The 17,731-nt window shown below is 46.8% G+C and overlaps 1 protein-coding gene across 2 annotated transcripts in view; it reads left to right on the forward strand.

The window, feature by feature from the left end:
* The window catches only part of ARHGEF17 (Rho guanine nucleotide exchange factor 17), a 208,515-nt gene extending 191,115 nt beyond the window's left edge, over positions 1 to 17,400 (forward strand). For both annotated transcript variants that reach the window (XM_066588323.1, XM_066588322.1), the window contains exons 14-22: positions 1,143 to 1,336; positions 1,891 to 2,144; positions 5,903 to 6,149; positions 6,727 to 6,813; positions 8,451 to 8,518; positions 10,505 to 10,653; positions 10,875 to 11,049; positions 11,144 to 11,401; positions 12,432 to 17,400. In XM_066588323.1, coding sequence (XP_066444420.1) covers positions 1,143 to 1,336; positions 1,891 to 2,144; positions 5,903 to 6,149; positions 6,727 to 6,813; positions 8,451 to 8,518; positions 10,505 to 10,653; positions 10,875 to 11,049; positions 11,144 to 11,401; positions 12,432 to 12,604 — 1,605 coding nt within the window. In that variant the 3' untranslated portion in view covers positions 12,605 to 17,400. The remainder of the gene's footprint in view (positions 1 to 1,142; positions 1,337 to 1,890; positions 2,145 to 5,902; positions 6,150 to 6,726; positions 6,814 to 8,450; positions 8,519 to 10,504; positions 10,654 to 10,874; positions 11,050 to 11,143; positions 11,402 to 12,431) is intronic.
* The last annotated feature ends 331 nt before the right edge of the window (positions 17,401 to 17,731 follow it).

Raw genomic sequence — 17,731 nt, forward strand, 5'->3', positions numbered from 1 at the left:
CACCCCGAGGTCTCCAGACATGAACACGGCCGTCGTCAGCGCCCGAACTAAACCTGAATTCATGGCTGAAGACAATCAGACGCTCCTCTCTACTGGTGGTCTGTAGGGGGCGTCCTGAGCCCGGTCACCCTGTGTGCCGTCACACATCCACTGGTCCCAACACCCCTTAACAGTCTGGTCAGACGCTCCTCTCTACTGGTGGTCTGTAGGGGGCGTCCTGAGCCCGGTCACCCTGTGTGCCGTCACACATCCACTGGTCCCAACACCCCTTAACAGTCTGGTCAGAAGATCCTCTCTACTGGTGGTCTGTAGGGGGCGTCTTGAGCCCGGTCACCTTGTGTGCCCCCATCCACTGGTCCCAACACCTCCTAACAGTCTGGTCAGACGCTCCTCTCTACTGGTGGTCTGTAGGGGGCGTCCTGAGCCCGGTCACCTTGTGTGCCCCCATCTACTCGTGCCAGCACCCCCTAACAGTCTAGTCAGACGCTCCTCTCTACTGGTGGTCTGTGGGGGGTCCTGAGCCCGGTCACCTTGTGTGCCCCCATCCCTGGTCCCAACACCCCCTAACAGTCTGATCAGATGCTCCTCTCTACTGGTGGTCTGTGGGGGGTCCTGAGCCCGGTCACCTTGTGTGCCCCCATCCACTGGTCCCAACACCTCCTAACAGTCTGATCAGATGCTCCTCTCTACTGGTGGTCTGTGGGGGGTCCTGAGCCCGGTCACCTTGTGTGCCCCCATCCACTGGTCCCAACACATCCTAACAATCTGGCCAGATGCTCCTCTCTACTGGTGGTTTACAATTAGTGTATCTATCATTCTTCATCTGAATGTGTCTTGTTTACAGAAGGAGATGTGTTTATCCAGCAGGCATTTTTATGCTCAAATAAAAAATGCAATCAGCTGACTTCGAGCCTTTCCCAGCATATTTGCGCAGCCGAATGATCGGTCAAAAACAGCGCCACACCTTTTCTTTAGGTTATATGTGGTATTGCATCTCTACCTTATTCACGTGTATGGAGCTGACCTGCAATATCAGACACAACCTATGGACACGTGTGGTGCGTTTTCTGAAAAAAGGCAGCCATGTGTTTTCTAATCCTGTACATCCTTTTTACACTTTCTCTAATCTCCTTCTCTTCCAGTTCTCCTGCGCTTCTCCCAGTCAGAGCAGCTCTGACAACATGTATGAGGTTTGGGTGTGTAACAGCGATGGTTACGTGGGGCAGGTCTGTCTGCTGAGCATCAGGAACGAGCCGACCGTGGAGGCATGTATCGCTGTCTGCTCTGCCCGCATACTCTGCATCGCCTCCGTGCCTGGACTAAAGAAGAATTACAGGTATGGCGGTGTCCACGGCGGCAGCGGTGTCCCTGCGCTGCACTAAATTCACACATTATAGTAATGTGATTGTTTTCTGGATTATCAATGGTCTCCTGGTAATCATTCATCGCCTTTATGGTCTCTCGTGGGTTTAGGCTGCCTCTGAGGGTGATTTTTGGTCAACCTTCACAACTGCATGATGTATATTTACGGGCAAAAAAAAAAGTTGTAGTGTCATTAAGGGGTTAATTGTGCAACAAATAGTCACCCGAACTGGCTCAGATTTGCCGCCCTTAGGGATACCTGTTTGGTGACATCCAGTATGGCCACCGTGATCGTCTTGACAGATTTCCCAGATATTGCACCCTGCATCAGTATGCTTCTGTTAATGAGCTGAGCTACAGATGTAGATGGATTCATCAACACCAACTTGTTGATGGTTTCCAGGATGCAACACAGAAGATGTATTTTCTCCTGCTCTCAATGACACGATCATGAATGTGTGATATCGCATGTGGTGTAGGTAGCTTTCTATCACGTTTCGAGACTATCTGTTTTTTTGTGTCCTTTAGCAGAGAGAGACCACCAGCCCTGATGAATCGGCCATCGGAGCAGCTTCCGCAGCACATAGACGAGCCTCCATCTCAGCAGTGCCTCCACATCTCCATCTCTGGATCCTCCCTGGAGCTCTCAGAACATACAGATAGCGCCAGTCGGGACTTGGTGCCCTTTGACAGTGATGACACAGATGACGAATCTTCTCCCAGCCCCTCCGGCACCCTCCAGAGTCAAGCCAGCCGCTCCACCATCTCCTCCAGTTTTGGAAGTAAGTAAGATGTAATTGAGGATATCCTCTGTTCTGGTCCACCTCACCACACCATAAACTAATGATGTGGGTCCAGTCTTTGCAGGATCCTTCCACTTGTAAATACCATTAGTGGCAAGTTCTTGTTAGAGAAGAGTATAGTTTCTCCTTAGGGAGAGCCCTAGTGAGGAGACCTATAAGGCCATTCATGCTCCTCTGGGAAATTTATGCAAATGGGAAGATGGAACATTGTCTCTACAGCGCCACCTATTGGAATTACCATTCCTACAAGTCAATGTCAGACCTTTTAAGAAGCATTGTAACAATGACTGGAAATATGAGCCAAAGCAAGAGTCTTTTCCAGAAGGTTTATCTTTTCCTGGCTACACTGCCGTCTGATAGGTGGCGCTGTAGAGGCATTGTTTTATTTTTTCATTTGCATAAATCTCCCAGAGAAGCATGGATGATCTTATAAGTCTCCTTACACTTTCTTGGTGCAAAAGATTCTGGCTTTGGCTCATATACCCAGTCATTGTTACAAGGCTTGTTAACCCCTTCATGACCAATGACGTACCGGTACGTCATGGAGAGTCGGTGTATGTATGAAGAGAGGTTGCGGGGCAACCTCTCTTCATACAGTGCGGGCGTCAGCTGTTTATAACAGCTGACACCCGCGGGCAATAGCCGCAATTCTGACAGCGGCATTTAAATCCTGCACGACCCCCCTTCCCCCGCGGTGAGATCAGGGGAGCCGTGCAGGTGTCATGGCAGCCTGGGGCCTTCTGAAAGGCCCCAGGGCTGCCTTAACAGACTGCCTATCAAGCCATCCCCGTGGGGTGGCTTGATAGACTGCCTGTCAAAAAGCAGTATGACGTAATGCTATAGCATTACGTCATACTGCAGGAGCGATCAAAGCATCGCATGTTAAAGTCCCCCAGGGGGACTTCAAAATAATGTAAAAAAAAATCAATAAAGTTTTTTTTTTTATTGAAAAGTTGTAAAAGTTTAAATCACCCCCCTTTTGCCATATCTATTATTAAAAAATCTAAATTATAAATTAAAAATATGTATTTGATATCGCCGCGTCCATAAAAGTCCGAACTATCAAAGTAGTGCAGTATTTTTCCCGCACGGTGACCTTCGTCCGAAAAATAAAATAAAGAACGCCAGAAATGCACTTTTTTAGTTACCGTCTTCCAGAAAAAAACGCAATAGAAAGCGATCAAAAAGTCATATGTACTCCAAAATGGTACCATCAGAAACTACAGGACATCCCGCAAAAAATGAGACCTTGCTAAACTATGTTGATGGAAAAATAAAAAAGTTATTGTGCGCACAAAATGACCGCAGAAAATAATTAAAAAAATTAAATGTCTTTGAAAAAAAAGGAGTATAGTAAAAAAAAAAAAGACTATACAAGTTTGGCATCGTAGTAATCGTACCGACCCATAGAATAAAGTTATCATGTCGTTTTTGTTGCCGTTTGTGCGCCGTAGAAACAAGACGCACTAAAAGATGGCGGAATGTCGGGTTTTTTTTTCATTTTACTCCACTTAGAATTTTTTAAAAGTTTTTCAGTACATTATAGGGTACAGTAAATGGCACCATTAAAAAATACAACTCGTCCCGCAAAAAAACAACAAGCCCTCATACAGCGACGTCGATGGATAAATAAAGGAGTTACGATTTTTTTAAAGGGGGGAGGAAAAAACGAAAATGGAAAAAGAAAAAGGGCTGCGTCATTAAGGGGTTAAAAGGTCTGCTTTGACTTGCAGGAATGCTGCCTTCCAATAGGTGGCGCTGTAGAGGCATTGTTCCATCTTCCCATTTGCCTAATGGTTCTTGGTAAAATTGCTGCACCTTCTATCTCCCCCAAACTTTTTCTAATTGCGCACCACGTATGCAAATTCATAATTTCAAGCCATCTGAGCGGGCGCCATCACTTCCTAAGTCACCGCTCTTTCCCCTTCTAGTTTGACCCATTTATGTCCTGCTCCTGACATCCATCCTCTTTGTAATCCCATGCACGCTCCGTCGGCCATCATCTACCTGTTCAGTGTATATACTTAGACTTCACCCTTACATGCCCTGGAACATGCTGCCATAGGGATTTCCATGCTGCGTGACTGGCAGGCATTTCCACAGAGGACTGTCAGCTGTCAGTCGCATCTTTACAGAAGAGCAGGGAATGGCGGCAGGTTCCGGCAGATGCGCTTTTACATGAGTGTCCACACCTCAGCTGAGTGTGCATGAGCGCACAAAACCGAGAGATCACTGCCGATGGAGCGTGGGCAGGAGTACAGAGAGGAGAGCGCTGATGTTGGGGCAGAGGGAGGTGACAATCACTTAGGACTGGAAGGGGACCCAGCGGTGGCTTGGGAAGTTATGATGGTCATGCAGATGACACGAAGGAAACGATTTGCATACGTGGCACACAATTTAAAAAAAAACGTTTTAAGCGTAATACAAGATGTAGCGTTTTTAACAAGAACCCGTCACTGATGGTGTTTACAAGGTGAATATCGCCTTCCAGCAGTTTAACCCCTTCCCACCCCAGGAGGTAAATGGGAAGATTGAACATTGTCTCTACAGCGCCACCTATTGTACGTCCTTGGGTGGGAAGGGATTCCTGGACACGTACATACATTTACGTCCTAAGGATGGTGCGGGCTCAGAAGCTGAGCCTGTGCCATCTGCATCAGGAGCCAGCTGTGACTGACAGACGACCTCTTGCTGCAACAGCGGAGATCGGTGAGAACACTGATCCCCGCTATTAACCCCTTATGTGTCATGATTGCTTGCAGCATTTTAAGGGTTCACAGAGGAAAGAAAGGCATTTCCTCTGTGACATCATCAGCCATCCGCCATGTAATTGCAGAGAGCTGATGGGTTGCCATGGCAACCGAACACCAAACAATGTAATGGGTTTTGGGCCTGGCATGGCCTGTGATCACTATGAGAAGAGATAATGCATTGCATTAATTCATTATTATCAGAGCGATCATCACATCGCAGGTTCAAGTCCCCTGATAAAGACTTTCAGTCACTTTATGGTTCATCGTTCTCCATGCTTTCCTATCCTTGACCGATTTTTTTTCAGTTCTTCCATGTGCGTGTTTGTATCCGCACTGATTGCGACCAGCTAGCGTGTTCTTTGGCGTCTTCTTCTGGACCCACTGACTGTGCCGAGACTCAATGTTGTTTCCAGAGAATTGGCTCCCATGATCTGTTTGCTGATTTTACCCTCTAGTGATATTTTTGGCTCTAGGACCATCTTGTTCATGACCATCGCTGATCGGGGTATACGCATCATCCGAGTCTGAAAGCATCAATGTTACGCCTGCCTTTCTGAGTGCCCACATTTCGCATGCGTATATGGGGATCGGAAACACGATTATATCCTACACGGACATAAAAATTGTAAAAAAAAAATAGTAAATGAGTGCAGGAGAAAAAAACTTTTTGCATATTTTCCCTTCTTTGTTTAAAAATGTAAAAACCCACCTGTTTGGTATCGTCACAAAAAATGGTATCAATAAACACTACAGCTAGGCACGCAAAAAAAAACCAAGCCCTCATCTGGCCATGTCACTAAGGGGTTAATACCAAAAATTGGTGACAGGTTCCCTTTAAAATGTATTCAGTGTTACATTTTGATACATTTGTATTTTTTACCTTTTCTACTACTAAAGCTCCTTATGATTCACAGAGATCGCACTGCCACCTAGAGGCCACATCACACATTGTATAATTCTGCACAGTGCTTGTTTCTATATTAGATGAAGAGATGACAAGTGCCAAGGACACCACGGCAGAGACCACCAGCTCCGAAGAAGAACAGGAGCCCGGATTCCTGCCCATCCCCAGCAACTTCAACCAGAACCGGGACAGTGAGAGTCCCACCGATGGGCCGGCGGTGAGGAGGTCCAGCCGAGGATCCTTCACACGTGGCAGCTTAGAAGACCTTCTAAGTATTGACCCTGAGGCTTACCAGAGCTCCATGTGGCTGGGAACTGAGGATGGCTGGTAAGAGACCAATACGAAACTTGTCTTGTGCTGGCAACCACATTAGAGGGACATTAATACCACCACGTGGGGTCTGAAGACCCAGCGACAGTGCCCATGCCGTGTTCCTTAATGGGGGGAACAGCGCTTCAAAAATGGCCTTATAGCCCCAGTGTAAGATGGTGCCGGCGCCCATGTGTGGTCTTTAGGGCCTCTTACACTGAACAACCTGCCGGGCACAGATGCCCTATAGATCGTCCCAGCGATAATCGTTCCTGTGCTTTTATATGATCATCGCTAGTGAATGGAGGCAGAGCGGCGGGGATCATTCCAGCCCACCCGTCTCCATTCACAATAAACAGGCAGTCATTCATAAGTGAACTTCTGCCTGTTTACACGTCATTTAATTTTCTGCAAGCAAAAAGTAAACGACGACGGAGAAGCGAACTACTTCTCGTACCTCGTTCAGTCGGGGCATTCATTTACACTGAGCGATAACCGTTCAGATTGGGTGGATCGGAAGAATTTATTGACCTTGTGCCTTGTAATAACTTGGTATGGAGTAGCTGACGCTGTGAGCGCTCTGTCTTCCCACCAGCATCCACGTCTATCAGTCTTCAGACAACATCCGGAATCGTAAGAACAGCATGAAGATGCAGCACGCGGCGGCCGTCATGTGTATCCTGTAAGTACCACAAATCTCAGCACGTTCACCGGCCTCATCATAGACCCATTAAACATGCATCTTGGGTCATAGACCCTTCTTCTCCCCACATCACATAGGAAATGAGGGTCTACTTGGTCAATAGTGGAAGCAAATGCAATTGGGCCCAAAAACCTCAGCAGCTCCCTGATATACTCATACCGGACATGACATGCACACTTAGTGGCCTCTTTATTAGACCCTCGCCCCTCTCACGATTGGCTCTTCCCTGTATGGTAATTCCCCCCCCCCGTGACCCCGGAGTGTGACATAAAATCACGTGACAAGTTTTCTGTGGATCAGTTTCAGTGTGAATCCACATTAGATGGGAAAATCCAGCGATCTGAGCGACTTCCAAAGAGGTTCGGTCATCGGTGCTAGACTAGCCGGGAAGGCAGGGGGGATCACCGCCAACCATGGGGGGCTTTCTCATGTAGCAGTGTGGAGAGTATACAGAGAATGGTGTGATCGAGGAAAACATCTAGGGAGAAGGGATCCTTCAAAGGAAACAACTCATCACTAAAAAGGGTCGGAGGAGGATGTCAGGAATCGTTCTGACCGACAGGCTGCACAGTCAGCAGAATACAACACTGGTGCTCCATCCAAAGTGTGCGAATGCACAACTCGCTGTTCCTGAGCACAGATGGGCTATAACAGCAGACAACCTGTTCCAGCGCCATTGTAAGAAGCAGAAAGACGAGACTCCAGGGGGCAAAAATTGTATCACTGAGCAGTGGAAAAACATCTCCTGGTCAGATAGATCTAGATTTCTGTTGCTCCGTGCTGATGGGAGGTCAGAATTTGGTGCAAGCAGCATGAATCGCTGACCCCTTCCTGTCAGTTGGTCAGAACATGTCAGCACCTCCATCTAATCTTCTGCGTCTACAAGAAGCTTCCTGTCCGCAGGGGCCAATATTCCTGCGGAACCATTTAATCACCCAGTAGAATCTGCACCACAATGAATAACTGTGATAATGGACGTCAAAGGAGTCCAACGCTAGCAGATGGGGTGCTCTAATAAAGGGGCCATTCCGAGCATAGGGTACTGTAAACAGGTCAAATTCAGCACGTTATGGTTCAGAAATCCTGATAATACAGCATGTGTCAAAAATAGTGCCATGACTAACAGAAATTTAGTCGATAGCCTGAAAGAATTAAAGGGGTTGTCTCGCGAAAGCAAGTGGGGTTATACACTTCTGTATGGCCATATTAATGCACTTTGTAATATACATCGTGCATTAAATATGAGCCATACAGAAGTTATTCACTTACCTTCCCTGCGCTGGCGTCCCCGTCTCCATGGCTCCGTCTAACTTCAGCGTCTAATCACCCGATTAGACGCGCTTGCGCAGAAGGGTTTTCTGCCTTCGGGTCTGTCCGGCAGCAGCGGCATTCTGGATCCGCCCCCTTCTAAGCATCATCGCGTAGCTCCGCCCCGTCACGTGTGCCGATTCCAGCCAATCAGGAGTAATAATCCTCCATTAAAACCACAGTTCATGAATCTGGTATAGGAGAGGAGTTGGATTAGTGCCTGGCGGGAAGTTGTGTCCAGTGTTTTCCTAGATCCCTGTGATTGATGACACTTCATGTGAGAAGGCTCTTGTCCGTTTCCTTTGCAGGTATCTGGATAACCAGGTCTTTGTGTCCGTAGCCAATGGAGATCTTATCGTTTATCAGAGAGAAGCAGGTAAGGGGCTGAGAGAGGCGGCTGGGGAACTTGTCACATAATATCCCAACACACTGACCCGCTTCAAGCTGTTGTGTCCTAACACCGCCTGAATCACGTCAGTGGATCGTCCCATGTTGGATGTGGCACCCTATAATCCAGTGTCCTCATGTCAGGATTTGTTACTCCGATTCATCCAGTCGCCAAGTTTGAGTGTCACTTTTTGAAGACCAATACTCAATTAACTTCTATGGGAGGGAGGAAGATGGCTGAGTACTTGTGGATAGGAATAACGTGGTAGAAGTGGTTAAAGGGGTTGAGTGAATTCTATGATGCACTGCAGGACCGAATTTCTGTATTTCAGTGTATCAGGTTCACACTGACCTAATAGGCGCACACTCATAGCAAACTTGCCGGCTGCAGAGGCCACCCTTTAGCACCTTGCAATACAGGGGCATTGATGAGATAACCCAGAGTCATCATCCTTTGTCTAACCACTTATATACTGCAGTCACTATTGACCGTGGCATCTAAGGTGTATCAGGTGTAATATATAGATGACACCCACTGCTGACAACGCAGACCCCTCTCCTGTGTCCGCACCATCCCTGTGCTGTACATTTATGGTGCTGTGTGTTAAAGACATAGCATGAGCACCGTAAGGTGCTATATCTTTAACCCCTCCTGATGTGCGCTATACATGTATGACGCAAGCCCCGAAAGTTCCCCCTACAATAAGACTGCTAGTTGCCGTCCAGGTGCCATGGCAGCCAAGGGCCCTCTGAAGGACTCCAGTGCTATCATGGATGAGCTCCTATTAAGATAAGCCTGTGGCTCATCCTAATAGAATGCTGGTCAGAAAGCAGCTGTAGTATTCCATTATACTGTTTAAGCTGATCAGATGATTGCAAGTTCAAGTCCCCTGTGGAAGCTAAAAAAGAAATAAAGATAAGTTTGAAAAAATGTATGTATGCTTTAGGGAAAAAAGTACTAAAAGTTTAAAAAAAACACACCTTTTATCCCCTCCGCAAAAAAACCCTAATTCAGCTGCATCAACAGAAGAATTTTAAAAAGTTCTGAGGGTCAAAAGATGAAAAGAGAAAGAAAATTTTGGCAGAAGATAGCGTATCATTATTACTGTACCATGGATGTTGTATAAGCAACACCTCTCTCCCGCCTGCACCCCCCCCCCCCCCAAAGAAAAAAGGCAAAATCGTTTCTCTCTTAATTTCTTCCCACATAGAAATTTCTAAACTTTTACATTATATTATGCAATGCATTAAATAGTCAATTGAAAATTACAACTTGTCCACAAGGAGCCCTCATGTATCTGTGTCACCGGAACATTAGAAGAGCTGTGATTGTTTTTGAATGTGAAGAGTAAGGCCTCATGCACGCGGCAGGTCCAGATTCTGGCTACGGAATCTGGCCCGACCGCAGCGGGTGACCCTGCGTCTTCTTCGCCGGCTTCTCAGTACTGCAGATGGTTCGCACGGCTCGCCCTCAGACATGCGCAGTACACATTTGTTTTTTTAAACTCCTGCTTTGCCAGTGGAATCCGTGGCCCAACTGGAATGACAATTCCGAACAGGTCGCGGGTCGGACAGCTTACATTGACTTCAATGGAAGCCATTCGTGTGGGAACCGCAGGGAAATTGAGCATGCTGCGATTTTTCATCCGCAAGCGGAAATCGCAATTGATTTCCACGCGTGGGCTTGAAAACTCACCTTGCCATAGCATGCTATGGAGTGTTATTGCTGTGGCATCCAGGGGCAGACGCCCGCGCCGGATTCAGCCACCCGTGTGCATGAGGCTTAAAAAATGAAAATGCAAAAACGAAAAAGGGCCTTAGTGGGAAGGGCTTGACACCCAGCACTATAGGTTTAATGCCAGAGATTGTGTATATACTGTACATCCATAGGTGATGCCATGTAGCAGGTAAGTTCTGGCACCTGCTATATCTTTTTCAGGATCCAAAATCGTCAAGCCGCATCTTTTTTTTCTAGGAAGTTTTTGGGACCCTCAAAACTCTAAGATTCTGCCCCTCGGATCTCCTGGGAGCCCGATCACAAAGATGGTGGCCATCTCTGGGAAACTGTGGTGTGGCTGTCAGAACAGGGTCATGATCTTGAACACATCGTCCCTGCTTCAGGAGGTAAATGGCAATGCCCGATCTTGGATTTGCAGTGTGACACCCTGGGTCAAAACCAGGACCATGCTAGTAAAAAATGGCGTAGTCGGCAAGGCTGAACAGCTGAGAGCGGTTTTGGCAAATTTATTATTGACTAGTATCATTGCGGTGGAGCTGCATCTCTGCGATCGCTATGTGGATAGAGTTGTCCGCTTCCTCAACTGTCTCTTCTTCTCCACCCTCAGCACACGTTCCATATCGGACAAGATCAGAACCGCTGCGTCACCTGTATGGTCACCAGCAACGTGGGGATGTGGATCGCTCTGCAGGGCAGTGCCCAGGTTCGCCTTTATCACGCCACAACCTTTGAGCAGTTGGCGGAGGTGGATATTGCTCCACCTGTACACAAGATGCTAGCAGGTAAGGACAGCCAGGATCTTCATATGATGGACCATAGAGGGTTCTTGTTCTACAGGATGTACCAAGGTTGTCTTCTTCTCTTCTTCCCATCAAGGCTCTGACGCCATCATCCGCCAGCACAAGTCGGCGTGTCTGAGGATCACTGCTCTGCTGGCTTGCAAGGATCTCCTGTGGATAGGGACCAGTGCTGGGGTGGTTCTCACCCTCACTATCACCTCCAGCACTAGTTCTCTGAAGGGCCCAGTCTGCCCAGTGGGACTGTCCCAAGGACACACTGGCCATGTCCGGTTCCTCACGTCCGTCGAGCTACCTGATGGGTTTGACGTGCATTTTCCTCTGCCTGGAGACCAAGGTGAGTGCTTGCTACTACTGGTCCCACAGCATGGCGGTGCTAGAAATCTTATGGGACTCCATGATTATGTAGGCGTTCATACTACAAATAATACTTCTACTGCATCACTAGCAATTATTGGCTGTGAGTTGCAAAGGGGGAAGCAAATGAAGTCATGGCAGTGGCCCTGTTTGACTCCCTAATGTCACTGTGCCATTGTTGTGTCACCCCAAGTTGTCACTAGCCTATTGTTGATGAGCCATTGTGTCACCTCCATTGTCAATGGGTTGTACTCAAGTTGTCAATTGGTAATTGCTGTATTACCCGAGTTGTCAGTGGGCCATTTATGTCACCGCAGCTGTTCAGGGCCATTATTGTGTGACCCCAGTTGTCACTATTTTTTTCTGGCAGTCAATATTGTGTCACTCCAGTTGTCAACTGGCTATTGTTGGTAAGCCATTGCGTCCATCCCTGATTTCAACAGGCCATTGTGTGACCCCAGTTGTCACCTGGCTATTTCAATGAGTCATCCTTGTGTCACCCCAGTTGTCAATGGGCCATTGTTGTGTCACCACAGTTGTCACCTGGCTATTTTGATGAGCCATCCTTGTGTCACCCCAGTTGTTACTGGGCCATTTTTCTATCACTACTGTTGACAAAAGCTATTGTTTTCTCACCACAGTTGTCATTGGGCTATTGTTGTGTCACCCGAGATGTCAATAAGCTCTTTGGGTGAACCATTGTTGTGTTATCGTAGTTGTCACTGGGCCAATGTTCTGTCGCCATAATTGTCTCTGGGCTATTTGTCTGTGAGCCATTGTTGTATCATCACAGTTGTCAATGGGCCATTGATGTCACCCCACTTGTCACTGGGCTATTATCCATGGGCCAGTGTTGTGTCTCCTAAGTTGCCAGCCAGTCACTGACATGTCACCCCAGTTGTCAACGGCTGGTATTGTGTCACACTAAGGGTCTGTGGCCCAATTGTTGTATCACCTGAGTGCCAGTGTTTCATTGTTGTGACTTCTCCTTACTTCTATCTTCCCATCAGGCAACGAACAACCCTGTGACACCGAAAAGCGAGATTCCACCCGGCACCGACCAAAATCCAAACTGCTGGTCATCAGCGGAGGAGACGGCTATGAGGACTTCAGGCTCACCAACAGCAGCGAGACTGTGGGCAGAGATGATAGCACCAACCACTTGCTGCTATGGAGGGTGTGATGACCCTGACGCACAGTACTCTGAGCTAGACCCTCTCTAACATCGCTGTCGCCCATAACTTTCGTCTTTGGCTTGTCTTTTGACGCATTACATGCTCACATGCCTCCATCGCCCATCCAGCATCTCCATGACGCAGGTTCCAAGAGCCGGCTGTAGAGAGGTTCATGATGTGCCCGAGGGGCCCTCAGTCCAAAGAGTCAATGAACAAAGCGAGGAAGTATTTGGGTGGTACGATAGGGTACGATTGCCAAAGTTTTCACAGTCATAATGATGATGACGCGTCTCTCTCGGTACTCATGTGCCTACAGCTGAATCCTTAAGATGGTGGGAATTGTAGATGACGTCGGTGGGTTCTCGAAGGCCAATCAATGGCTCTCGGCAGCCGTCTGCAAAAGGTATTAACCACTGGTGAGTGAGCAGTGACTCCGGCAACACGTCTTACTGCTGTCTGTCATCGCTTCCGGTTCTGTTTTTCTGTCCGCGTTTCATACAGACACCATAACAATCCTCGGGACCATCCATGGTCAGACCCAACAAGACCGAGCGTTCGGAGGGTCCGACTGTTCACTCCGATTCTGTGGCTATAAATGAACTGTGTGTAAGTGTCGCCGGCCCGGCCGGACATTAGTTTTTTTATTTTTATTGTTCTTATTTATTGTCAAGTGAAAAACTTGTGTTCTAAAGGTTATAATATTTTTTTTTCCGTGTGGTAAAACGGATCACGTGTACGCCTGATCTCTGCGTCTTGTGGTGATAGAGACGAAGGGGGTGGGAGGGGTCATTAAGAATACGAGCGACTCAAGACACAGTACTAACCTTGGGTTTCAAGAGACCAAATTCAAGCAACCAGCAGCCCTTTGGCTGCCGGGGCCTCTTGAGATTTGTAGTCCCCACGCGGCCGAAGAGCTGTCTGTTGCTTCCACGTGATTCGATCCGCTGTGAATCTGCATGTGTAGAAGCTTTAAAGAGGATCCGTGATCTTGTCGTGTGTGACATGTCTTGTATTCTTCAGGAGTTAAAAAAAAATAATTCTGGAGCATCTTTTGCTTAGCACTCTGGGTTGTGCTGTTCCTCTGTTATTCCTCCTGGAAATTTATGAAGCTAGTGAATACAGTTGGGCATGTCCTTATAAACTCTGGCATGGTTCAGTCAGACTGTTTAAGAACACACTTCTATGACGACGGGAATGGTGACACCTATTTTTTTAATCATACATACATTTCCAGCAGGAGTAACAGAGGGAAGGCAGAGAGCGTGTTTCTTTTTCATGGAGAATGCAATAAAATGTCAGACCGGGCAGGTGATTAGTAGACTGATATCTAAGTGGCTGCTGCGTCTTTTCCGTATACCGTATGTCATTGATTGCCAACCCGTGCTTCGTCAGCTGCTGCAATACTGCAGCTCACAGCATGCTGTGGCTGTCAGGGCATGCTGGGAATTGTAGTTTTGAGACACCCAGCCAGCCACAGGTTGGGAATCCCTGTGGTATGTGATAGGATGGATGACGATAAACATTGTGCCTTGTGTAAGTACAACCTATAGAAATGATACAGATTATATCATGATTGTACAGAATTTCCCCAGCGATGACATCACGGCTTCGGCAGATACAGGGTATGAAGACATAATCTGTGTTCTTGACTGACAGGGTTGAAAATCACCAGCACGGGGGATGAGGGAATGTATCGCCTGATTGGACCAGAGTCTGAGCTATATGATGAGTTTCACACATTCGGCTTATGACTCCTGATTTTACTCCTGCCTTAGAGCTGCCTCGGAGCTTTTGGCATCACCCAGAGACCATCCCCCAACATGTGATTACTTTCTAAACAGATATGGGCGGTTTTAGTTCCAAGTGGACATCCCCTTTAATTTTTCTTATTCACTTTATTAGCTTGTCTTCAAAGTGCAGTAACTGAATTTGACACTAGGTGGCGGTGCTGCTCTTCTTGTAATGACCAGTACTGAATATTGTAATTCTGGTGCATGTTCTTGGAACGCCATTGTATTGGTTAGATACCTCATCCCTTTCTTTACTAATGATGTCTTGAATGGGGTTGTATAGAACGAGGTACACCCTGCAGGGAGTCTAGAGTATATAGGGATGGGAATTACAGGTCGCTTGGAATTGTGGCTCAAAATTAAAGGTGTTGTCCGGGGTTAGATGAACGTGGCTGCCACCATTGTCTGTGAGTTGTGTCTGGTATTATCACTTCAATAGAGTTGAGCTTCAATACCACACACAGCCCTGTGGACAGGGGGGGCGCCGTGTTTGGAAGAAAACAGCCATGGTTTTCTAACCCTGGGCAATCCGTTTAATGAGTGTCCCATTGGCCGGACGCTCACAGATTACACTGCTACAACAAATCCATCATCCTGCTGGAAGACTTGGGAAGAAGGATCAATTTTCTGGCGCCAGAAACCCGTTATATTTCCAGGGAGCGAACCGCGCTGCAGAATCCTCGAAACTAAGAGCTTCACCTGTGGCAGGAATACCGGATGTTATATACAGGTCTATTAAAGTGTCACCTATTCATAACCAGATATAATCCTCTGAGAATGTCACTTATCTTGTATTCATCATGCATCGCACCGCCGCTTCATCAGCCCCATCTAGTAGTGTTGAACTCCTTCGGGCTTCAGAACCGCAGCGATTTATCATGGCGTAGATTCCATGAGGTGATGAAATGGTTCAGCAGGAATCTCGGCCCCTTGCGGACAGGAAGCTTCTTGTAGTTGCTGCAGATTAGACGGCGGTGCTGACATGTTCTGACCGACTGACAGGAAGGGGTCAGCGATTCATGCTGCTTGTACCAAATTCTGCCCTCTCATCAGCAACAGAAATCTGGATCCATCTGACCAGGAGATGTTTTTTCGCTGCTCAGTGATACAAGTTTTGCGCTCTTTTACCCACTGGAGTCTCATCTTTCTGTTTCTCTTAGACCTAATGATGCTGGAACCGGTCGCCTGCCCTTTATAGTCCATCCGTGCGAAGGAACGGCGAGTTGTACTTTCAGACACATTAGTTAAAGTCCCAGAAGTGTATTCGGCTGACTGTGCAGCACCTGTTAGAAAGATTCCTGACATCCTCCTCTGACCCCTTTCGGTGGTGTTATTTCTGTCCACAGGATCCCCATTCGCTGGCTGTTTTCCTCGATTGCGCCATTCTCTGTATACTCTCCGCAATGTTACATGAGAAAACCCCCACGGTTGGCGGTGAGACCCCAGCTAGTCTAGCACCGATGACCGGACCTCGTTGGAATCACTCAGATCGCTGGATTTTCCCATCTAATGTGGATTCACACTGAAACTGATCCGCAGAAAACTTGTCACGTGATTTTATGCGCAACGCAGTGCTGTTAACTCGTACACCACTGATGTTACATATGGCGCTGGTGGTATCCCACAACTTGCTCTAACATTGAACCAGCAAGAGTTCCTGCAGCTAGAGTACGGGTACAGTATGTGTGTTCTGTGTACAGATTATACAAGCTCTTTCAGGTTTGACCACAAAAGGGATACAGTGAGGACCAAATATGTCTCATTGCTTTTTGAGGATTGGACAAAGGGTCAACTATAGGGATGTTGGGAGAACATAGAGAAGAGATGCAGTATGGAAGTGGATTCTGCTGTTCAGATAGTTGAGGAAAGTGACAATCATAAAGTTGTACAAATAAAGTGGTCCATCCCTTTAATAGGATGGGTGGGGTTAATTATTTAAAGGTACATTCATTGTTGTAATGCATCTGGTATAGAAATATAAATAAATAAGGAAAGTGATTAAAAAGAGGGACATTGTAAATTCTGGGGTTAAAACCCATGACTGCCGACTCCTACAGCCACAAATGTAACTATTACAGCTAAGCATTAACAAATCAAAATGTTGTCATTTACTTCCTGCAGCATAGGCCAGACACTGTCAGAAAAATCCCCATAATGCACCTCATCTCTTTAAAGAGAAAACAAAATGTTGTCATTTACTCCCTGCAGCATAGGCCCACTAGTGTCAGAAAACATCCAAAACGGCGCCTCATTACTTTGTTTAAAGAATATTCAGTTCTAGGCAAGATAGGTGACAATGAATATGGCTGCCAGTACAGATCCCACATGGGATTATCTGCCAGTTTTCTACCGGGCCCAAATTATTGGCCATTCTGCCGTTACACATCCCTAATACTGCCTAATGGGTAGGTGTATCTATAACAGTGGCCATATTAGTTGTCACCCATTTTTCGAGGATTTATCTACAATTGTTTTGTGTCTAAGGGTAATATTGAACTAAAGCCGCCCATCTGTGACTTTCACGCCCATTTTATCACTACCGTAATCACGTGTCCCATAGCTGGTCCGCCCACCGTCGCTCTACAGTGCTGCAGATAATGATGCTCTCATTAAACTCTGCCAGCGCTGCTATGTCTTGCACTGTTATAAGCCCCCTCCAGCACTTACGGGGTTACAGAACATAATTTTTTTTTGGGGGTGGGGGGATGGGTGGAGTAAAACTGTGGACGTGTTTGTACATAGGAGCAGACAGTATGTTGCCTTTCCTGTAAATAATATTCTAAGCGTCTGATCGTCCAAATCATTTTGATGGCATATTTTTATATATATATTATAAATCTAAAATGTCGGAGGTCCCCGTCCTCACATGGAAGTTGTAACCACTCCGGCGCCTTCGGGGGATGGGTAATATCCTCTTGGTGTAATGTTTTGAGTCGCTATGACTGCCATATTATATTGTCTTATTTTGTCACTGTGGATTCTTTGTAAATAAAGTTCACCAGTGTTGAATCCGATCTCTTTAATGTGTGTCTTATTATAAGGGGGTAAAAAAAAAAAAAAAAAACTTCGGACATCGTGGGGATGTGCGGCTATCATGTACATGTGCGCCATGTGGGTTTGAGGAGACTTCTAGGCCTTGCAATGCTCCTCTGGGAAATTTGGTATGCAAATAAGAGTTGGTAAAATGTCTAAGCATCACCACCTAATGGAATTTAGCTTCAGCAACCTTCCAATAGATGGCGCTGCAGAGACATTATACCATCTCCAATTTGCATACTTTTAGAAGACTTGAGATGTGCCATCTGATACTGATGCCATCTGTGGTAGTCACAGTAATGAGCCAGT

This window comes from Eleutherodactylus coqui, chromosome 1, assembly GCF_035609145.1.
Source record: "Eleutherodactylus coqui strain aEleCoq1 chromosome 1, aEleCoq1.hap1, whole genome shotgun sequence".
NCBI classification, from domain to species: domain Eukaryota; kingdom Metazoa; phylum Chordata; class Amphibia; order Anura; family Eleutherodactylidae; genus Eleutherodactylus; species Eleutherodactylus coqui.